General features: G+C 43.3%; 1 protein-coding gene across 5 annotated transcripts in view; it reads left to right on the top strand.

The window, feature by feature from the left end:
* The window catches only part of EMCN (endomucin), a 55,342-nt gene that overhangs the window by 24,021 nt on the left and 15,218 nt on the right, over positions 1-16,103 (top strand). For all 5 annotated transcript variants that reach the window (XM_044429065.1, XM_044429064.1, XM_044429066.1 and 2 more), the window contains exons 6-8: positions 5,630-5,695; positions 10,728-10,805; positions 15,960-16,010. In XM_044429065.1, coding sequence (XP_044285000.1) covers positions 5,630-5,695; positions 10,728-10,805; positions 15,960-16,010 — 195 coding nt within the window. The remainder of the gene's footprint in view (positions 1-5,629; positions 5,696-10,727; positions 10,806-15,959; positions 16,011-16,103) is intronic.

Here is a 16,103-nt window from a genome sequence, read left to right as displayed (position 1 = left end):
TGGAAATGCAAAGATGGTGCCATCTCCCTTTCTGCTTCTTTTTTCTTTTTCCTTCTCTAAATCTTTTGAACTAGCACTTCTTTGAAGACTTTTAACAAGTCTGTGCACCCACCACTGAAATTTTCAAAGTTGCAATTATTCTATTTGCTAAATTTAGATGGTGAAAGCATCTTTGGGTCTGATGTAAGAACAGAAGACTTTGGGTGTGTCTGTATGACTGCTTAAGCTACCCTGGCCACATATAATAATGCTCAGATAATCTTTTCCCCTCCACCCCGCTCCTCTAGTCAAACCACAGTGAGGACTGCAGCTAAACTCAAAGGGAACAGAGAACCCCAAAAGGAGTGGCATATGATATCACTGCCCCCACAAATAAACAGTCCCAGTGCTTTGACCAAGCGAACCCAAGCTGTGCCATCCCACAAAAATGGGTTTAAACCCCCAGTGGAATTTTTTTCTTTCCCTCCTCAAATACATCAAAGAGGACAAGAGATCCAGGCACAGCTCTGTCATGTGAATGCGGCTTCCCCTCATAGGATGCCATAGATCAGGGATGGAGAGAGGCCAGTCTTCTGGTTGGATCCAGCCCAAGTGACCTCTCTTCTTGACCTCTCTCCTCAACAGTTAGGCTTTCCTAAAACTGCTGGGGAGAGTCACAGCATGCATGAAGGAAGGGCTAGATGAAGGGATGCCATTTGGCTTCTGTGCAGGATCCTCTGCTCAATTTCATCAGTAAAGACACTTTGAGTACGAAAGGTACTGGTACTCTCGACTTGCTTCTCCTCCTCTCCTCTGCAAGGAGACAATTTTTTGTAAGCTGTCCCAAGTCGTTCTGTAAGGGATGGGATAGAAAAGCTTTTGATAGATAAAATAAATAATAAACCTGCTTGTCAGGATCGGACTCTGATTCACCCTGCAAATGCCTACAAAACCAAGAACAGCCTTGCAAGTACTTGCATGGAACTGCAGTGTGCCAATCATGCAGTGCAGCTGGAAGCCCTGCAAAGCTACACAGAAGGCTTTGAAGCACTGCTACTCCTTGCCACACCAACACAAGCTGTTATGGGGCTACCTCATGCTTTGGCTTCCAACTTCACCTTGAACCAAGACTTTGCTCCAAGCCCATGTGCCTGATTGCTGCCCAGCTCCAGCCTGTTCCTGCTTCCATTCCTGTCTCCTGCCCTACCAAGCACCTACACCCTTCTTCCTTGGCCTCTCCTTGCTCTTGAACGTGACTGTCATTCCAGTACCTGGCCTTTGGACTGAGTTCTTCAACCATGATTTTTGCCCGAGCCTTGTTGTCTTGCTGGCTCTCAACCTCAGACTGTTCAAAGATGTACCTGTTGCCTCTTGATGTACCTGTTTACAGGGTGTGCCCTGTAAACCTGGCACAAACCTCCGCTCTGCATCTGCACCTTGGTCCCAGCATCTTGACCATAGCCACCCACCATCCACACCTAGGCCTTACACTGTTTCTTCACCTGCCTCTCACTCTGTCCCAGGTGATGATGGTGATGAGAAGGAGGATCAGGAGAAGCCATGGCCTCCTTGTTCTCTGGCTCTCTGCCTGACATGCAAGCAAGTGGTAGCAATGATGAGAAAGAGGATATGGAGAAACAGCTACTGGTATCAGTGATGATAAACTCATTGAAAGATGGGATCCATGGAGGTGCAGTCCAAGAGCCCTGAAAATCTGAAGCTGACTCTCCTCTTACATAACTCAAAATATGGCCTTAGCCAACCTTCCGCATAAGCTGTCTTTTCCTTTTAGTGTGCACTGTGAATGGATAAGGTGTATTGGACAGGAATACTGTGGACTTCTTAAAAGCAAGGGCTGCCTTACAGCATCTGAAAGACATAATTACACATGAAGGTTTCACAGTTAACCATAGTACTGGAAGCACATTTTTTCTTTTTTACTTACCTGCAGCACCCAAGTCCTTGTTGTTGCCAAGAGAAAGAAAGCACCAAATAGAGCTTTGCTGAATTCTGATGCCACTATCACTTGAAATGATGTTGTAAGCTCTGAGGATGGGAGTAACCTCTGTTTTTGTCTTTCCACATTTAACACAAGCCCTCATGAATGGAAAGAAAGAAAAGAACAAGGCTTCTCTTCCTTTAGGTCATGGAGAAATTCCTTGCTTGAGGGTATCACTAAAGCCACCTAGAGTTAAACTTACTGAAAATTAAACTGTGCGGCACGTAGGGAAGGTAAAATGAAGAAAGACAAGCCTGTCTTTTCAGCAGTGGCCTGAATTACCCCGGAAGTCCATTTCTTTGCTAACGGTAGTAGGACAGCCTAATACAAATACCATGCAAACTGAATGATGCTATTTTCAGTCATCTTTGAATCCAATATTTTCCACTACTTCCTTGTGTGTTTGCAGGAATAGAACCTCAAATTCTTATGGTTAAAGACAAAGGTTTGCAGTATTTGATTTAGGGAGGAAAGACAACAATGAGTTGGATCCAGAGTGCTCCTTCCCTGAACAGAACAGCTCCTTCCCTTCTCAGAGAGGGCTGTAATCCCACAGATGTTCCTGCTGGAGGAAGAAATGAAGGCAATTTCCACCATTGCCCCTGTAGGCACCTGAAAACCATCCAGGGCACCATGTTGATTGACTAAAATGGTGTTTAGTCAATGTTGATTGACTAAAATGGTTTCAGTCAGCAGATCTGGGTTTTTTTACAAGTTTTTGAACAAGGACTTATCAAAACAGCACATATCAAGCATGGTAATAAGATAGACATTCATTCTCCAGGAATGACCAAGTTGCCAGGTGCTCTAGCAAAATCTGCTGGAGAAACAGGCACATGGAGAGGAGCCTCTTCATGCTACCATCTTTCCAGACACAACTGTGCTCCCCACAGCCTGCCAAATAACTATTTGATAAACTGCCAAAAGCATGAACTTGGGGAAAGGAGCATGGCAGGAGAACCAGCCAAACCAACCCCCTTACCCAGTGCAATTGCACTCCAGGCTGTGAGGCGCATGATTCATCCTGCACAACTCCCTTTGTTCCTAACTAATTAGTAGAGGGAAGAAGTGCAAACTCAACCTAGCAGAAAGGGACCCAAATCATTGCTTCGTCCAGTTTTTGGGAGGCAAAAGGAGAAACCGCCCGATTCTACCCAGACGGTGGTATTTAAGGGGTTTTTTCCCATTTGTCCATGGCATTGAATATTCTGAGTGCAGTAAAATCAAGTTTCAATTATGTGCCAGATGTTTACCCCCTGATTAAAGGAATCCATGCTAAATATAGAGTGTGATCATAAATGGGTTACTGTTCCAAGAAATCAAGTTTCCTTTCTAAGTTCCCTTTCAAGATAACCACAGCAGATAGCCAAGAGCTTGATTGTCCGGGAGGAAATTCATCCCTCTTCACACTGCGCATCACCACATTGCCACCTGCCCTCTCTCCGCTCTCTCGCAGCCAGTCACGTGCATTCCAGAAAAGTGAAGAATACCTTTGACGTTAAAAAATCCTAAATGTTCTTGTAAAGCTTACACTGGTACTGTGACTCTAAAGAGTGTAAGACAACTTATCTATTTTGTTACAGGTTTTCTTTATCTCTCTCTTTAGAAGCCTTCTTCAGTATGTCCTTGCTTGTGCTTTGCCGGTGAGGGACATCTATTTTCTGAACAACTCTGCCCCCTTCAATTAAAACAGAGGTGTGATATAAAGCTTCAGAAAATGAATCCAGCTTAAGAGCAGAGATCTGTCTGCAGTTCTTTTCTCTGCTCCAACTCCAGTGGCTGCTGTCACCTCTTGTTATGCATGTGAGAAAAACCCTCCCAACCTTGAGGGCTTTCTTTCTCCTTCACTGACACTTTCACCCAGATTTGCATTTCAGAAACAAAGAGAAGCCCTTTCTCTGCCTTGTTATTTCAGCTAAAAAACCAGAAGCACCTTCCCTCCCTTCGACTAGGTTTTCATTCTTTTTGGATACACAATCCTATGGTCAATAGATGCTGCCTGGCCAGTCATGGGAAAAGCGGGAGTCCCTGCTGAGATTTCAGGAAAACCTTCTTAAATTGCAGGAGGGACTCCTCCCTCAGAAGGGTTCTTTTCATTTAGCTGAGGTCTTCAGGACAGGCACTGAGGGGAGCATTTTATGGGGATGGGGAGAAGAGAAGCAAGGGATGCCCCACATCCCTGATTGAATGCTCATAACCTTCCTAGTTCAGAAGGTGCTAAGTGGCTACTTCTAACCTGATACCGCTGCAACACTTCAGTGGAAATCTAGAGTTCTACTTGAGTGTTATTTATTTATTTATTTCGATTTATATCCTGCCTTTTTCCTACAAGGGGCTCAAGGCAGCCTACATCTTCTCCTCCTCCATCTTATCCCCACAACAACAACCCTGTGAGGTAGGCTGGGCTGAGCGTCTGTGACTGGCCCAAAGTCACCCAGGTGGCTCATCACAGGAAGGGAGAGTGGTGTCATGCTCCTGGTTCTGTCCTTGCTGCTGTGATCATGGTCGCCCACGACCCTCAAATATGTGGGGCAATGTCCAAAGGGCATACAAGTTCTATGTGCACAGACTGTCTCTGAAAAACCTACACACATTGTGTAGGCTCCCCTCTCCAGACCACCTCTCCCGTATTAAGCAAGCTGGAGGGGACGGGATCAGTGGAGGGGGGTGTTGGCAGAGGGACCTTCTTGCCCTCCATTGGCAGGTGCTGTGTTAAGGGCTGGAGCATTAGACTGAGTCACCACACAGCCTTGAAGGTCGCTGGTTGACTTTGGGCGAGTCAGTCTCACCCTAACCTACTTCAAAGGACTGAGGCTAAAGTGGAGAGGAAGGGGAACCTGTGGGCCACCTCAGATGCCTTGCAAGTTAAAAAAAAAAAAAGTGGGATGTAAATGGGACAACAGCAGTAAATACTCACCAACTCAGCCACCACCAACAGGGTAAGAAAACAGCAAAAGCAAGTGAGTAAGCTGGGTGAGTTGGTATGATATATGCAAATTATTCTCCTATTTTTATTTATTTTTATTCTTTAAAATTGTTCTTGCCTTAGTGTAAATGCTAAGGTTGAGATGACTGCATACAGGTAGAGGAGGTTTAAACCTTCCCACCCAATCATGTTTTCCCTGATTTTCAACCAGCCTCTGCCAGGGGAACTAAAAACAAGAGAGACAGGTTGTTGTTTCTAATCCCCACAGCTGGGCTGGTGACATTTAGGATGAAAATGTGGCTCAGAGGGAAGGGTGGAAGTTCAGCTCCCCACCCCTGGTGATATCAGGGTGTTACACATTCACATTAAGTTAAATAAAGTGGTGAGAATGCATGTGACTTACTTAGTGCACCATGTAGTTTAGTGTTCTGAAAATATAACTCTCAAATCATGGAAGTCTACTTATTGTTCTTACACTCTGTTATGGGATGGGATAATATTCTCAGCTTACACTAGTGAATATTCTTATCTTCTGTTATGAATGGTTGGATTTTACAGTGCTTAGAGCAAAAATAATTTTTAAGGGGTGGGATAGGAAGATGCTCAGAAAACAGCTCTGTTGAAAAACTCTGGTTTCTTGTCACTCAGCAACTGATTATTCCTTTGACAAATATGTTTTGAGAACAGTTAACACAATGTCATTTATCTTATCAAAATATCTGCAGGGATGGTTGCCTCACCAAAACAGACTTTGACTTCACCATCTTCCTTGACTCCATCAACAAGACCTGGTAAGCCATATCCATTACAGCCCAATACATAATCAAGTGCTGACAACTAACCCATTAAACAATTTAATGACTGCATTACTGTGGCAGCATCCCTTCCAGGCTAAGAGGCTTTGTTGCATTCTCAGCCCTCTGAACTGGAGCCAGGCAGAAATTTTCATTGCTGATTTTTCTACTGCTGGTCAAAGGGTGAAGGCGGAATCCTAAACAGGTTAAGAAAGCAACAACTCCCAGCATGACCCTAGATAGCAACAGAGAGACTGTAGGGTTGTTCACATTCCCAGATCTGAGGTTGGAGGCAGTATTTCAATCTCAGACCAAGGAAGCAGAGCTCCAAACCTTGCTCCTGTGTTAACTTGCATCCTGCATAGAAGGAACTATACTGGCTGCTTTCCAAGCTCAGAAAAGTGATCGTGGAGAGAGAGAGGAGGAGGAATTTCAGGAACAGGAAGTGAAGGAGACCTGAGTAGCCAGAATATGAGTATCATGATGGTTCTCTAGCTTTGCCTCCAAGACATTCCAGTTTAACAGGTGAAAAAGCCCATCTAGTGGGCAACATGAGATGGGAGGATGGAGGCAAAGACTGCCTCCTCTGGTCTTTCCATCCTGCACTGGATGACTGCCAGCCTTTGAGTTTGGGTGCCATCAACCTAAACCTGATAAATGCGGGAAAACTTATCCCAGCCTGCTCCATGCATTACAGGATACTGCTACTTCTGTGGATGAGAGCTCCACTTCCACATTCTCTCTTTCTGCCTTCTAGAGGTAATCCAGAGTGATGTGGGGATGCAGTGCTGTAATGTGGTATAGTGGTTAGAGTTTCAGCTTAGGACACAGCTCACATCCCCATTGCTCCATTGGGTTCACTCGCTCTGCCTCTCTGAACTGTTAAACAGATAAAAGGGGTGGAGAGAACCTTTGCAATGTTACCAGACACTTGTGTGGAAGTGAGGGGTAAAAAAATTCCCAAAGAAATAAATATCCATTTAGGTAGTTCCAGTTATGGTCATCAAACAAGAGATCTTTAGCTGACACTCTGTACTTAATGAAGCCCTTAACAGGGCTATATAATTTAGTGCACTGGCTAGACTGGATAATTGAATTATTCCTTGCATTAGCAGTTTGGAGCCAAGTGCCTCCAAAAATATGATCTGTGGCTTGTTATGCTCTTATATGAAAGTTTGGTACAGGGCACTTCTCTTCCCACCTCAGCTTGAACCATGCTATTACGAATAGATGACAAATTCTTTTCAGTTTATTCATTAGAATACATCCAGTTCACACCTGACCTGAACACAGCCAAATAAGTAAAGGAAAGCTTCAGGAGAGTGTTTGGGGCAGTGTGCAATGATGGGAAGAGTGTTTGGGGGCGTACAGAGCTGCCAAGAAAGGGGTGTATTTTCTGAGCCCACACTTGCTTAGATTTACACTGCTTCTCATTTATTGGGAATATCCTGGATCTTTTAAAAGCAAGTGGCCAGCAGGTAAGGAAGAACTTTTCTGCCTCTTATCATATGTATGCCTAGGAAGGATTACGGCAGATCCACCCTATCCATGCACCGTGCCCCATCATCACCACCGCCTTCACATGGCCATCTTTCCATTGCAAAGATGCGGGAGAAATTTAGAGGATAATCACTGGTGTCCAGGGGCTCCTTAACTGCTTGCATTTTTAAAAAGTGGTGAGGGTGGGGCCTCTATTCTCTCTCTCTCTCTCTCTCTCTAATTCTCCATTTCATATTTTTAAAAATATAAAAAGTACAGAGGACACACTTTTATTGCAAGAGCTGCCAAAGCAGTGGCCTTTATTTTGAAAGTGTCCTCCATTTGAGCAACTGTCCCAGTCTAAATTCAGTATTCATATAAAGAATTATTTAAAAAAATCTGGACCTTGAATTTGCCCATCCACTGTTAGCACCAGGACAGCAGCTGAGCAAGGCACAAAAGTCACCTGGTTGCAGTCTTCTGCACTACAGTGAAATTAATCTAATCGTGAATGTACTAGTGACATGTACTATACTTCTATTTAAATTATAATAATCATTTCTAAACTTGCAACAGTACCTATACATGAACTTTGTGAAAATGTTATACAAATTTGTCTCCTTATTTTAACCTTTTTTGGAGATGAATCATGAACAGCCAACCTAGCTGAGTGACTGGCAGCCTGACTGACCTTCGAAAAATGTAGATAAGATGGAATGTTTTCTTTCCCCATTTTTTCAGCTCCATTGTCAAAATGGCAACATGGCTGCTGTCCTCTTAGCCAAGCCTCCATTTTTACAAAGACAGTCAAAAAGGAAAGGGGTGGGGGGAATAAGAAAACTACTCTTGCCAATTCATAAAACTCAACTTTTTTAAGTACCTCCAGCTCCAAAGTAGAAAAAGAAAAATCAGACCAACATTCTTGGCCAGGTCCTAGTATTACCAAAAAGAAAAAAAATATTGCATAAGATACAGCAAGAAGAAATGGAGTCTCATATGGCATTTGGTTCCCATCCCACCTTGGAATCTAATAAAGAACTTAGGCTGGGCATTCATTATAAGATGGAAAGTGATTGAGAATGCCTCTGCTTTGGATCCCAGAAGGTACTTGTTCCATAAACAAGGGTCATGGATTATTTCTCACCTTCAGATCTGAAATATCTGGAGTACATAATTTTAGTAAACATTTTGGCTTTTCCTGTAATAGACAGATCTTGGGTTTGTCCCTGAGAACAATCTGTGCTTGCAAAGATAAGTGGAGCACTTACAGATGTTTTGCTGCCAATACAAATGGAACTGCTGGATCATACATGCTGTGAGGAGGAGACTTGATAAAAAGTGATGGGGAAGACTCACATGGGATCGAGTCGGTGCTGGTTCAAGATTGAAAGAATGGAATCTGATCTAAGACAGGAAAATCTACTAGATTTCCCCCTACCCCCCTGGATTCCTCTATTCTAAGCTTAGTTACAGTAGAAATGAAGCCAAGATGGGCCTCTGGAAAATAAGAGGGAGGTTTCTGCATGCAACTAGGAGCCCCCGGGGTACTGAGAATTAGAAAATCATTTTGTAAAAAGTCCCAAAGGAGACAGACACCATAAGAAGAAGAAAAAATAGAACATAGTCAGTGATCACTAGAGGGTATCGTGAAATGCTGAGTGTCAGTTAAAAGAGCAAAACAGGAAATGAAAAGGGAAGATAAAGCAATTGGCTTGAAGTGAGTCACTGCAAAAGCAGCTTGCAGTGGGAATAAAATCAGATATGACTGGTCCTTACGCAGAGATTTTTCGGGATGCAGAGAGCCATGGAAAAGACACTCAGGTATGCTCAGGTGGTACGCTGTGTCTGCATCGAACAAGGCTTCTTGGGGGCATGCTACTTTTCCTGCATGAAGGGCATGCTTTATATGGGGAAGCATCCTTCACCAAAGATTTCTTCTGATGTTATGAAGTAAATGACTTATCTACAGTGGCAGGAAAAATCTCTCTATATTCTTTTGAGCAAAAGAAAATAGGCATATGGGCACTCCTACCCATTCAAACTCTACTTGGTCAAAAGTAGCTTGTCAAAAACAAAACTATCTATGAATTCCCATAGCATGCTTTTGAATCCCCACAACAGAATCTCAGGTCAGGGGTTCAAATGAGTCACCTGGAGTCCCAAGAAGGCCAAGCCTTCGGCATGCCGATCCCCCTTCTTCCAACTGCTAATGTTTGGTGACATCCCGGAGGGGTGGGGGGGGCTGTTCTCTTTGCCTTTCTCACCATTCTGAAGGCATAGTGGCAGATAGTAAGAGCTTCTTTTCTATTTGTTCGCATTCTTTTATCATTTGAACCCTCCTACTATTGGAATGTGGCTCACAAAATTTCTCTGGAACAGAATTCAGTCCTTAAACTGAAATATTCTGAATTTACACCAGGTATTATGAAATACTTATGTTCTACATTTCAACCTGAGGCCATTTGGCAACTTTGGAAAAACAATAAACTACCATCTCTTAGGGCCAAACTAAATGAAGCATTGGAGAACCACGATCAAATTCCCTCTCCCCTGACCCCGCATTCTTTTCCTTTTCAGTTTCTTTTAAAAAGCAGTCATAGCCACCTCTGAATGGCATTAATGTGTGTGCAGAAGGGGGGGAGGTAATTTTTTCCCCATCAGCACCAACCAACCAGTATAATTTTCTTAATCTTATCCCTGGGTGCTAGTTCTTGCAGAAGAAGAAAACATGAAGAGTACCTACTGCAAGGAATGACCAGGCAGAACCCACTTGACCCACTAACAGATTTACTAGCCTGGAGACATCAAAACATTGTTAAAATAAGAATAATAACCTCTGCTAATTAATGGAAAGAAATTTTTCTAGGCATCTTTCACATATAAAGTCAGTGCATATATAAGCATACTTCATGATCTAGGTTATTGTATGACTAACTCCTTCTGCTCAGCAAGGCTTATTCCTTTTTCTCAGATGAGATCCTTGGCAAAGGCTAACATCTGCTGCGGTTTATGCTTTAAAGTCAAGCAATAAGATCAGCAGAGTGACATAGATCCGCAGGGCTGATCTGTTTGAATACTCCCCCCTATCAAACATGTCCTGCATGTAGGAAAAGTAGCAAGTCAGAAAGAAGCCTTGTCTTAGAGACATGGTTCACCACCTGAGCTTACTTGAATGACTTTTCCATGAATGTGTGCATCCTAAAAAATAAATGTGTAAGAATGGTAAGTATATTATTTCATTCCCATTGCAAGCTGCTTTTGCAATGACTCATTTCAGTCTGCCATAAAATCTAGAGTGACTTACTACATGGGCTGTGCCTAATCCTACAGAGAGTTTCCATGGCAGTGCTAAATGTTCCTGAGGGCATCTGTTGTCAGCATGAAAACTCAGCACAGAATCTGGAATATCCAGACTTTACAAACAAGTGGAAGTCGTTTGTTGCAGGATGGAATATGGTAATGATGAGAGCTAGCGTGCTGTAGGGACTGGAAAGACCCAAGACATCCTCCCACTCCGTGAAGCTTACTGGGTGACTTTCTTTTCCTATAGGTCATAATGGCATGGCAACAGCTAGGCACCCTGTTACCCCCAAGAGTACAGCAGTAATGCAACCAGAAACACCTGAAAGTAAGTACATTATAGACAGATTCCATTACCTAGGAGAAAAAGTAAAGCAAAGAGACTGACTTATTATTCCTCCTCCTCCTCCTCCTCCTCCTCTCCCCCAGTTGTCTGTAGCACTCCTAATATTTGCGACCCCAGTTCCCTGAGGGCCCATTGTGATCCTACATCTTTGATCACCCCAAGAATATCAATACTTGCTAATATGAAAAGGCAACAATATTTGTACTATTTCATTCCAGCCACACATATGTAGAAACTACTGTGGGAAGTGGCGGAAAGGTAATCAGAGCTGCCATCCCCACAAAAGGCAATCACATGCCTGCATGCATGAATGTGGCCTTGCAGGTCCAAGAGCACACCTCAAAGCTGGCCCATTACAGAGTAGTAGCCAGAAGAGCCGGTTTTCAGCTGGACATGTTGCTAGGAAAAAGCCCCAGCCAGAATTTACAACTAGGTGGCAAGTCCTCACCCTGGGGAGTTGAAGAGACAGGCTATTTCTTTTGGAGAACTTAAGGTGGTTTAAAGATTAGCACTACCTATCTGGCTACATGCTCAACTAGAACGTTGGTTAAGTACACAGATATTGCAGAAACAATATGGTCTGGTTCAGATGGTAAAGCTTGAGGACAAACTTGAGACTTGCCACAATTTAATTTTATACCTTTATCAGCAAGCCTTCCAAACTTCAGCTGATAAGTAGGGCTGTAAATCGCCAAGACATCCAGTAAGGTGTTTCATGTGAAAAAACAGACACTCTTGTCTCGTATAGGTTAGTCCTTGCCTATATCACTCCATGGTAACAGTATCCCTTTGCTTTGGGCATCATATTCAGGGTGGGCATGCATTCTATTTTACATAAAAAGGTTCTCTGTTTGAGGGGATATCAGAGGACATTGTTCTACTTGAAGGAATGCTCTCTTTGAAGGAAGATCTTGAAGGATCTTGTCTAGTCCAAGATCAGTTTAAAGAAGAGGAGAGAGCAAGAACCTTGAAGTTGCCCATTGACAGTTAGTATCTACGTAGCAAACTAAACATCCACATACATCACCACCAGGTCACAGTCTACCTAATGGTGGTGAAATGTGATGCTTTTCTAGCTACACTGAGTTCCTTTTAAATATTTACATCTAGATGGATGCAAGGATGGATGGATGGACATTTTATAGTCCTTTGTTCCACTTTTGGTGATGCATTTCCTCTTATTGGCCAATTCCTAAGTGGCAACCCGAGTCGCAGTTCCTTCCTATACTTTGGTATGAATTTGGACAAGTATTACTTTTGCATTACACCAAAACAATAGGAAGAACTAGCTAGGAGAAAGATCTTGAATTACCCCAGGCCCAAGGTCCTGCCCTAAGAACTGGGTCCTGTGAGCAACAGTTTTATCCACAGTCACTTTGACAAGTGTATTCCTATAATTGGAAGTATTTGCAGAAAGCAAAACAATAGTTATAGTTTTCCCTTTAAAAATGGAAAGACTTTTCTTTGCCATCCAAAAAGAAAGGAAGGAAGGAAAGACAGAAACAAGCTGCTGTGGTTTATTTCAGAATATGATGGAGGAAAGTTAGTTTGGGAGTCTCTTTCTCCCATACCATCTGTTGGCCTCCTAACCACCCACTAAAATCAGACCATCTGAAACACAAGCCCACTGTGCCAAAAATACTAGGCTTCCTCCCTCCTGACTTCACAGTTCATTGCCCAACAAAAACTTACTTCAGACAATACTGCTCTCCTCATTTTTCAGCAATGAGTCTGGACTTCGTCCCAGATTCTTTTTTAGATGGACAGCTGTCCCTCCAACTCACAGCCCCCCAAAGGACTGCAGGGGTGATTGAAAAGAATCATACAGTTATAGAACAGGTGCAATTCATCTGTCCATCATTGTCTGTTTCCTTGGCTTTCTACATCAGTTAAAGCTGATGTGGTGCCATCAGTCATTGGCTGGCAGTTTTCAAAGATGTGAAGTGGAAACTTTAATACTATTGACCAGACATGGCAGATTGTCTTTTCAAAGAGCCAGAATGGGCAGTGGGGTGGGAGGAGAGATAGAAACTCTTGCTCAGGTATCTCTTCCATGCTAGCCTACTGAGTAGGAAAGAGGTGGTGGGGAGAAAGGGTAGCTGAAAGGGAGGCAGTAGGAGAGAGGGAAGAAGGGGAACAAACAGGGGTGGCTCCACTCAGTTCTTCCTCTAGCCACTCACAGTGCCAGATCTGACCTTGCCAACCCTGGCATGCAGCCCCTGAAATACCACCAGAGGAATGTGCTCCTTGGTAGATTGCTAATTTAGCTGATCTATACTTGCTTAGAATTAAATCCCTCCAAATGCAGTGGAGCATATGCTGAGTCAGACCCAGTGATTCGATTCAGGCAGCACAATAATGCACACTCCGTAGTTGAGTATGGGTTGAATGCAGGATGCTGTTGAACCATGGATTATCAAGTTATCTGAACCACCTATGCTAACAAGCAACGGCTTGTTAACTATGAAAAACTCTTCAGGGGAAGCCCTGGTTTGTTGCTGGGTTGTAAACTGCTGGTTGTTTACCATGGATGGCTATCTTGGCTTGGCTCAGACAACACAACAACCTACATTTCAACAACAAGCCATAGTTAAGCAACAACCCATGATCAACCAGTCTCAGAAAGAAAAGCATACAAGATTATGCCCCTATTAACAGGCTACCCCATACCATGTATCCTCGCACCACAGGTCATCCTAATACCACAGGAGCTTGCGCAGATGGACCTCTTGGACCCATCTTACTTGAATGATCCTGTGGACAGCTGGTTTGCCACTGCATGAACATAGTGCTGAATGGGATAGGCCACTGGTCTTCTCCAGTGTCACCTTTCTTAAATTCTTAAATCTGGAGGCTCTCATTCATGTGCTCTCTGCAGAATGAATTTAGGTAGATGGTTACAAGAGAGAGTTCATTCTCATTTGTGGTAGCCTGTGATGGGAATGCCCTCTCCAAGCAGACTCACTTGGCACTTACAGTGATATCTTTTCTCCCAAGGACTTTATTTGTTATAATTTAGACTTAGCCATAGACTGCACTTTTCTTAGTTTTAGTAGCTTCCATATGGCCTGAATTGCCTGATCCTGCCTAATCTTGGAAGCTTAGCAGGCTCAGGCCTGGTTAAAGTCTGGAGGGAAGACTTGAATCCTGCATTGAGCAGGGCATTGGACCCAATGACCTTCTGGGCCCTTTCCAATGGCATGATTCAGCATTCAAAAAACTGTGAGACCGACTGGAAAACACAAGAGAAGCCCTGGAGGAGGAGGAAATTATGAGCATGCTCCCAAGCATGGCCTATAAATCCTTTGTGTAGAGAGGTCCTAGCTGGTGGGCACATTATAGCTAAAGTTCTGTATGTAGTCATCTGCCTCCTTTCCTATGGCTCTCAAGGTCATTTTAAAGCCCTCTGGACCCAACCAGTCAGACACTTGGCTGGCTACAGGGAGGAGAGTAAGTAAAGAAGTGTCATTAAGAAAGTAGCTGTCTAAATATACAGAAAAGTTCAAGGAAACACAAGAATGGATGCCAGAGAAATAACATCTTATGACACAAGGGGCAGGTATTGCTGGCCAGCATAAGATCAACATTAACTCAGTAATGTAGTACCTGGATCAGCAAAAATAAAATAAAAATCTAATTTTATTGAGACTACCAATATCAATGGAATGGGCTACAACAAAATCCCTGAAAAGCATTAGGTCAGACATGTGCTACATTCAGAAAAGTAATTTTCTTGAACATTTATATGTAAAAAGCTCAGTATTTGAACCTGTGAAGCTGAGATGCTTGGATTTATTCCAGCTTAGAATTCTTTGAAGGAAATGATACTTAATTGGCTTAAATCCAAACATCGGAAACCCAAGGAGTGAAATTAGGTCAAATCTTAGTGGACCAGGTTGGTGTGGTCTCTGGCTAATGTTCCTCATTTTTTGCAAGCATCTTTAGAGGGCGATTACCATCTGTAGGTCTCCAGAGAGTGTTGGACTCCAGCTCCCATCAGTCCCAGCCAAAAAAAGCCATAACTCAGTGATAAAGCACATACTCTTCATGCAGAAGTTCCAAAGTCCAATCCATAGTCCAATCCAGGTGGTACTGGGCAAGAATCCTTCCTGAAACCTGGAGAGAGGCTGCTCGGCAGTTTCAGCAATACTGGGCCAGACATATCTATGGTCTAACTCCAGATAAGGCAGCCTCCTACCTTCCTAACATGTTCAGTGGTCAAGAATGATGGGTTGCAGTCCATCAACACCTGGAGGGCAACAGGTTGTCACCCTGGGTAGACATGACTTCAGATGTGGTGAAGAAAGGAAAGGAACATGAAGTGCAAGTCTCTGCCACTCTTTCTCCCCTTCTCATCAGAACATAAAAGCCAAGCTGGATCAAACAAAGGGTCCAGCTAGTCCAGCCTCCTGTTCACACAACCAGCTGACCTTAGGAAATCCAGAAGCAGGATAGGAATACAACAGCTCCTTCCTGCTGTGTCTCGCAATAACTGGTACACATGGGCATATTGGCTCTGATACAGGAGGCTGCATATTGCCATTAGGACTAGTATCCACTTATACCCTCCTGACCAACTCCAGTACACCCAACCCTTTGCATTCTGAAATGTGCAAACACAGCCATAACTCTTTCTGTGTTAGCATTAGGAAGCAAACCTAATGGAAGTTGTCTGGCTAAATGATGAAAGCAGCTACTAGTCTTCCTTGAAGAGAAGAGCAGATCTGAAGTGAGCTAGAAATGAACTGGTAGAATTCTAATATGGTAGTATGAATATACCACTTTAGACTATAGGTCGTAAGAAGAAAATAGCACAAAAGGGAACGTTCTTTGTATGAAAGGGCTGGAGTGGGAGTTTACTTCCTGAATTGTGTTTGTTTCTTGTAACGTTTAATATGTTCAAAATAGCATTCACACGCACACGCCTGCAAGCCATTCATTCCACACCTTCCTCAGGGGTGCATGGCATGACAAGCACCATTTAAAACAGATCATAGTGGGTTGTTTGATTGTGCGAACTGGTTCATTGTGTCCTTTCCCCTCCCAATTTCCCAGCTGTAGTGTTTCGAAAAAGCAGAAAAGGTGGCTGTGAACTATGAGCTTTTTTTATCTGAATGCTCTTTTTTTTTCTCACAGATGACACTAACATAGAAAATCAGGAAAGAAAAAATGATACCTCTTACAGTGGTGAGTAAACTTGGATTTTTTGACCACCTCTTCATCAGTTTTTGTGAAAAGTAGCTTGGCTGTAAGATAGCTGCTGAAATGAAATGGTCAACC

This window comes from Varanus komodoensis, unplaced genomic scaffold (assembly GCF_004798865.1).
Source record: "Varanus komodoensis strain SLA01 unplaced genomic scaffold, ASM479886v1 scaffold2, whole genome shotgun sequence".
NCBI lineage: Eukaryota > Metazoa > Chordata > Lepidosauria > Squamata > Varanidae > Varanus > Varanus komodoensis.
Note: the sequence above shows the minus strand (reverse complement) of the source record. Positions and strands in the feature narration are given on the sequence as shown.